Source organism: Diaporthe citri (genome assembly GCF_014595645.1).
Source record: "Diaporthe citri strain NFHF-8-4 chromosome Unknown scaffold_2, whole genome shotgun sequence".
Taxonomy (NCBI): domain Eukaryota; kingdom Fungi; phylum Ascomycota; class Sordariomycetes; order Diaporthales; family Diaporthaceae; genus Diaporthe; species Diaporthe citri.
This window is the reverse complement of record NW_025064847.1, coordinates 6,882,131-6,889,147: the sequence shown is the minus strand read 5'-3', so window position 1 is coordinate 6,889,147 and position 7,017 is coordinate 6,882,131. Positions and strand designations below refer to the sequence as shown.

The 7,017-nt window shown below is 54.3% G+C and overlaps 2 protein-coding genes across 2 annotated transcripts; one reads left to right on the top strand and one right to left on the bottom strand.

Annotated features, from left to right (window-relative positions):
• Positions 1–1,039: 1,039 nt before the first annotated feature.
• On the top strand, positions 1,040–3,394 carry INS49_007422 (uncharacterized protein; the record flags this gene model as incomplete). Its single annotated transcript, XM_043168187.1, has 3 exons — positions 1,040–1,465; positions 1,948–2,671; positions 2,967–3,394. The coding sequence occupies 3 exons, from the start codon at positions 1,040–1,042 to the stop codon at positions 3,392–3,394; spliced, it is 1,578 nt and encodes a 525-aa protein (XP_043029331.1).
• A 1,133-nt stretch (positions 3,395–4,527) lies between these two features.
• INS49_007421 (uncharacterized protein) lies at positions 4,528–6,569 on the bottom strand (the record flags this gene model as incomplete). Its single annotated transcript, XM_043168186.1, has 3 exons — positions 4,528–4,704; positions 4,930–6,092; positions 6,290–6,569. 3 exons carry the CDS (start codon positions 6,567–6,569, stop codon positions 4,528–4,530), a joined length of 1,620 nt encoding a protein of 539 aa, XP_043029330.1.
• Between the last annotated feature and the right edge of the window lie 448 nt (positions 6,570–7,017).

The window sequence follows — 7,017 nt, the reverse complement described above, 5'->3', positions numbered from 1 at the left end:
ATGTTTTCAGAAGGTTGAGAAACATGTCACACTCAAATAAAGTACAATTCCACGTTGAATTTAGATTAGCTACAAACTCATCCCGATGTCTGGGGATAATCACAACGTATTGGGATTCTCCTTACTCAAAAGCTCCGCTACTATAGGAACTTAGGCAATGGCGAAAATTCGGATCGAGTTTCCAAATCTGGAACTGACTGAGCCTGAGACCACTTTGTAATTCAGAAACCCATCATACTAGAAGGTGGGAAGAAGGAGGACGATGCATGCAAGCGGTGTCGGTCAAACATTGCCTCGTGGGAATTTTGTATGCTTGATAGATCAATCACATTAAATTCCTGACAGGAGGCTGACATGATGACACTGGCTGACACAGATCCTGTGTATAATGTGCCCAGACTGGTGCCAGTCTCCCGCCATTCGTACGTATGAGCGCACCAGTGGCCAACTGGCCACCGCCACGATGATGTCAACAAATATTTTCTATCGTACTTCACCAGTAACTACATTTTAGAAGGGCTGCTGCTTGCGTTGAGGATGACAGGACGAGTTGCCACGAAAGTGGGCTCATTCGTTCTGGCCCCGGCTGTATGTCGTGATGACTGGAGTTCATGATGAGATGGCTCTGCTTGTCCCCAATCACAACACCATCTGGCTGACAACCCGACGATCAACTCCAAAAATATTCTCTGAGGCACGTATGACAGGTCTCTCATGCATGTCATCAAGGTGAACTCGAGTGAATGACCGCCGTCTCCCCCATACTTAAGAACATGACATGCCCTTCACAGTCACTCGTGTCATTCTCCATCATCGGGATATTCAACGCCGGCTCAGGATTTGGTAAGCAGTGCGATGCACCATAGCCAGCACGATCACCACTTCTGACCTGGCCTTACAGTGCATAGACTCGCTTTACCTAACGGAGCACGCCTCCATCGCGGCCCTCTCAACAGGCGAAAACGTACCCGGTCAGCAAGCCGGACCCTGCCTACCCATATAGGAAACGCACCCCAGCGGACAGCCAGATAAGCCCGTCATGCAACTGCTCTCAGAATACCTCCCCGTCGCGCTCGGGTGCCTCGTGGTTCTGGTCTTGGCAAGCAAGGTGCAGAATTATCTCGAGGCCCAGGCCTTTGCGCAGAAGAACGGCACGCAGCCAGCGAGGAAGCTGCCGCAGTGGGAGCAATGGGTCGGGATCCAGAACGTGCTCGAGATGCTGCGGGCGGCAAGAAACCACGGCATTCTCGAGCTGGGCCTGCGGCGGTACACGGCCATGGGCAAGACGTTCGAGACCAAGGCGCTGGGGAGGTCTTTTACGCATACGATCGACCCGGAGAATATCAAGACGGTGCTGTCGACCAACTTCAAGGATTTCGCGGTGGGCCAGAGGATAGACACTCTCGGACCGCTGCTTGGCTCGGGGATCTTCACGACGGATGGGGCGGCTTGGGAGCATTCTCGGGTGAGTTGTTGTTCCGGTCTTCTCATCTTCTTTCCCGCTTTGCGTTCGTCGTCTTATATGGACCGTGGTCGGATCGTCGTCTTGGCCTTCCGGCACTGGCGTTGCATCCCGCCTGTCATGCACCTGTCATGCACCCCCTCAGTGCCTTTCTCCCCCGAAAAGAGCCCCTTGCATCGGCCGGAGCGCCCGCTGGTCGTGTCCTGAAGTGGCACCTGGCATCTCCGCGCGACACCGATGCACTTTCGTTCATTCCGTCCATATCGGACTGATGTCCGTCCTCATCGTCAAAAAAGAACGGAGACGGTTGGACTCGGGGTGAAATCGAGAGTTGCCCCCTTCGGGATTTTCCAGCTTCCCTGATTGGTCACTGAAAGCTTACACACTCCTGCACCACCACCGCTGCCTCCCTACTCACACTTGACCCACATTCAAAGTGCCCCTAAAAGATAGCAGCTTGATGGCTACAGCTAACATGTCCCCAGGCACTTGTGAGACCGACCTTTGCCAAGTTACAGGTCAGCAATCTGGATACCTACGAGGAGCATGTGTCGCACCTGATCAACTTGATCCCCTCGAATGGGGCGACGGTGGACTTGGCGCCGCTCTTCTTCCGGCTGACGATCGACGCGGCCACGGAGGTACTGTTTGGGCGGAGCCTCAATACGCTGCAGAAGTCGCCCGACTCGGAGGAGCACATGTTTATGAGGGCCTTCGACACGGCCCAGTCCAAGGCGCACTTCCGGCCCCGGAACTGGTTCGTGGCCAACTACATCTTCCGGGATGCGGACTGGGATGCAGCCCTTGTGACTGTGCACAGCTTTGTCGACAGGTACATCTCGAATGCCTTACGGAAGAAATGCGCCAGTTCACCCGCGAGCACGGCGCCTACCAGCCCGGGCAGTAAGGCGGGCGAGGAGGACGACTCCTCCTGCATCGTGGGGCCCGATGGTAAGAAGAGGTACGTGTTCCTGTACGAGATGGCCAAGGAGACCTCGGACCCGATCGAGTTGCGACATGAGCTGCTAAATGTACTTCTTGCCGGCCGTGACACCACTGCGTCGCTACTGTCAAACACCTTCTTCGTCCTGTCTCGCCGTCCCGACATTTGGGCCAAGCTCAAGGAGGAGGTCGATGCTCTTGGCGGTGTTTTCCCGGACTATGACACCCTCCGCGGGATGAAATATGTCAAGCATCTCCTCAACGAGTGTAAGTCTCGAGACCTTCGCACCTTGCGTTTAAAAAATCCATGAGCCCCAATCCTTCCCTGAGCATTTTTCGCCGAGGAGGATACACTCGGCTTCGCTATCGCGTTCGATGCCAATTCGGGATCGCATTCGCATCATCCGCCAGCGAGGCTGCCATCCAATGAGAAGCCAAGACTTTCACATTCCGTCTCACTCGATTCCGAAGGAGCCATTCCCTTTCCGTGCCCCTGGGTCCCCTCCATAAATACCAAAGCCACGCCAGAAGATCTGTACTGACAATTTCTTTTCTCTCTCAGCTCTTCGTCTTTATCCAGTCGTCCCTCTCAACTCTCGCATCGCAAGCCGGAACACCGTCATCCCCCACGGCGGCGGGCCCGACGGCCAGGCCCCCGTCACAATCGGCAAGGGCGAAGGTGTCTCGTACTCGGTCTACGCCATGCACAGGAGGAAGTCAGTCTTCGGAGACGACGCCCACGAGTTCGAACCAGAGCGCTGGGCACGTCCCGAAATGAGGCCCGGATGGTCATATCTTCCGTTCAATGGTGGCCCGCGTATCTGCCCGGGACAGCAGTTCGCCCTGACTGAGGCAAGCTATGTCGTTGTCAGGCTGGCGCAGACGTTTGACCGGATTGAATCGCGGGACCCGAACCCATGGACGGAGGGCTTGGGGCTGACGACTGTCAATTTGAACGGGGCCAAGGTCGCGCTCGTCAGGGACGCGTAATTGGAGTGACGATGCGTCACGTTAATTTTCATGGTGGGAAATATGGTGGCATAGCGTGTGTTGAGTTCCAAATTCTTTCCCAACTTGCTTTCGCATTCTACTAGGCGCTTTGTGATCGTGGGTTGTGTGCGAAGATATTGACGCCGGCTGAGTATACATTCAGAGATACTCTGAGAAAGATTATGCAAAATTCAGTTCATACGAAAACGAAAAAAGTGTTGAGATTTACCTTGTTGAGATCCTTTGAGAATTTCTGCACACAATTCTATGCACCGCTGTTGTAAAGGCTTGATGTTCCATCTATTGTTCGTCCGCGATGAACTGACAGAGCCACCGACAGAAGAGACTTTGCGCGCTTCACCAGACATGGCGAATCGATGAAAGATTCGATTGCCTTCGTGAGAAATTCCAAAGTTCACCACCTAGGTGTCACATGGAGAAACATCGCTCATATCAGCAAGGAACGCCTGCAGATTTCGACCAAGAGCAGCAAAGAGCGTCCCGTCTGCCAAGGGTACCAAGACGAGGTTGTGTTCAAAGACGATGGTTAAAAGTAAGACCTTGGAAAAAGCATCAAGGTACAATACAAATCTCAGTTTTACTGAGAGCCACTTATATGCTAACTGAATCTGACATTCCGGTGCCTCCTTCCTTCCGCCACTGGGCTGTTGACCCTGCGATAGAATTTAAGGCCGCCTAAGCAGAAACGCTCCGATGCACAAAACGACCGAGGACTCCGCTTAGCACCAAATATACACAAAGAACTCCATATCCAAGCCGGACCCATCCAATGGAAAACAACAGCACGCCAGCGTCAATACAGACAGCGTGAGATAAGACACGAGCTAATGGGACGCAAATTTGTCCACCACCTCGATCCCCGACCGCAGAAATTTTATGAATAATCAGAAACAAACACAACATTTCATCCACACTAAGCCCCAGTCGTGCAAATTCGAGCGGCACGTTGGTCAACAATGATGTTGTATGTTTTTGTGGTATGAATCAGCCAATGCTGAATTTCAAGCGAGCATCGTGCCATCGTCAGCCATCAGCAGCGGGTCTACCAATGAAGGCTGTTGATGGCGACGGGCACACGCCTGCAACGACTGCTGATGCTCGCTATCAAGCAGTCAACTGCCATCGACAAGCCCCTCTGGGTTGCGCCAGTCAGGAACCAGCTCGTCCACGTCAACATCTGGGTTTTGCCGGGCATTGTACAGCAGCAACAGCGATGCCAGCGCCACCCTGTCACACTGCATGTTGTTGGTGCCAGCAAGCTCCGTGAGGAGGGCCCAGAGGTTTGGTAACTGTGCAAAGAGGTACGTCAGCACGATTACACAAGGAGAGGGGCCAATTCAGATACACGAGAGAAGAGAAAGAAAAGAGAAGGAAGAACAAAAACAAAAACCAAGAAAAGGTAACAAGACACTGGATACGACGACATCGTGAAAAGCGAAAGGGACCGAGCTGGGCAGAATCAAGGAAAGTTGGGGAAAAGCTACCTGAGCCCCTAGGAACACTTGATCACTTACATTATCCTGAAATACGCGCTGCATCTCCTCGGGGACGGCTCCCATAGAGGCAATGCTCCCAGGGACACCGCCAGATCCGGAAGATGCTTCCGAGTTCATCTCGCCATCAAACATCATGACGTCCTGGCCGGCTTGCATGACGTTCTGTTGATGCTGCTGGCGTCTGCGGGACTTCCTGATGACCTGATCGAGCTCCTGGGTATACATGCCCTGAGCGGATTCGACAATCTTCTCGCGGTAGCCGCGGCTCTCCCAGACGGTCCATTTGGAGGACGATTCTTGAAGACTTTCGAGCACGTTGGCTAGCTTGCGACCACGCGAACTGCGTTGAGCAAGCTCGGCAACACTATTCTTCTGGAAAGTAGAGGTGTAGTAGCTGGTGACCATCGAGTCAAAGTCGGGAAAGCCTGCTGCTCTTACGAAAGTGAGGATGGCCTTGAACCGAGATGTGTTGGTGGCTGAGGCGGCTGAGTTGGCGGCATCTCCGGGACTCGCCGAGCCGGAGCCTTGCGAGCCCACGGTGCCCCTTCGGAAAGCTGACGCGCCGTTGGACTGCCTCGAGGAGTCAATCGGTGTCTGCATCTCTGGAAACAGCGGAGGGCTCGGCAGTGGCGGCTGCATCAGCTTCTCCAGGAGCACATCCTCCATGCCGGTCGCGAAAGAGCTTTTCTTTGGGTTGTGCATTCCCTGCTGGTTTTGAGGCGAGGACATGAAACTCATGAACTGGACCCGCATCTCCTCGCGGTGTTGTGCACAGGGGCCTGTCATGCTATTGCAGCTGCAGGACATGTTCAGGTACTCGTTTGCGAAAGCTGCCAGGTCACCGTCCGGTGTCGGCAGCAAGGTCGGGTCAGGGACCCAACTCTTGTTCATGTCATCCCCAAAGGCATTCATGGTGCCTGGTGGTTGCAAACGGGCAGCCGAAACTTGGATTGGCGACTGAGAGAGATTGCCGGAGTGGTGGTGTTGGTTATGAGGGAAGCCACCAGTGGGGTGCAGGTGGTGTATCGGGTAATTTGTGATAGAGCTGTTGCTGCTCACGCTACCTGCACTGCTGCTTCGACTGGAAAGACCGAAGTGTGCGTGGTGGGCGGCTTGCTCTGCAGCCTGCTCCCGTGCCAGGCGGTCCTTCTCCTCTGCTACTCTCTCCTTTACTTTTTGCCCTGAGGCGAGGATAGAGTCAGCAAAATTCAAGCAGGTATGGGCGCAGGGAACGTTGGTATGTCGTAGCCAGGGAGAGAAGGGGGGGGGGGCAAGGACAGGCTTTAAGGATGGTCTCGACCCAGCGACACCCAGCCTGCCCAACGAATGATCCTCGCTTGGAAGAAAAGGAGCGAGACGAGACATAGTGGAGACTCACGATGGTTTCGTTGTGCGATCCTGTTCTGGATCCTCCGCCTCTGAACAGCACCGGGGCTCTGAGACCTCGTCTTCTTGGGTTGTGTGGGGTTGACTGGTGCCGTGGATGCGGGTTCCGCGCCGGCAGTTGCTGCAGACTTGGTGGAGGTTTGTGCAGAGTCTGTTGCTATTGTGGCAGAAGTATTGGTGGAAGAGACGGAAGAGATGGTGGAGGTGACTGAAGAGGAAGAAGATGACACCGATGTGTCAGAAGTGCTGCCGGAATTTAATTCGTCCTGCATTGTGGATAAAACCAGACAAGCGTCAATACGGCCGTCCAAGTGCCTTGATGTTGGCTGGGCTGCAGCAATGCGGTGCAATGCCCGAAAAAGATTGGGCCGGTGTGTCAGGACCTCGTGGCTCTTGGAGCTGTGTTGGTTGACAACACAGGGCGGAGGTGACAACGGCTGTGGAGTCGACTGCCCGAAGATGACAGGAAGTGGTGTTGCAAAGAGGTGGCGATACGTTACGACAAGACAAGACAAGACAATGCAAGACAAGAGGAGGGAGGCAACACAACCAACACAGGGTATGGAGCAAGGGGCAAGGGGCGAGGCCCACGAGTCTGCGGGTGTTGGTTGGGCTGAGTGTTGGTGATGTTGCAGAGCTGGTGGGGTTCTCTGACTGTCTAGTCGAGTAAGGGGAAGTAATGCAGTGATATATCGATCACCGCGCGTGGGCCAGATGATG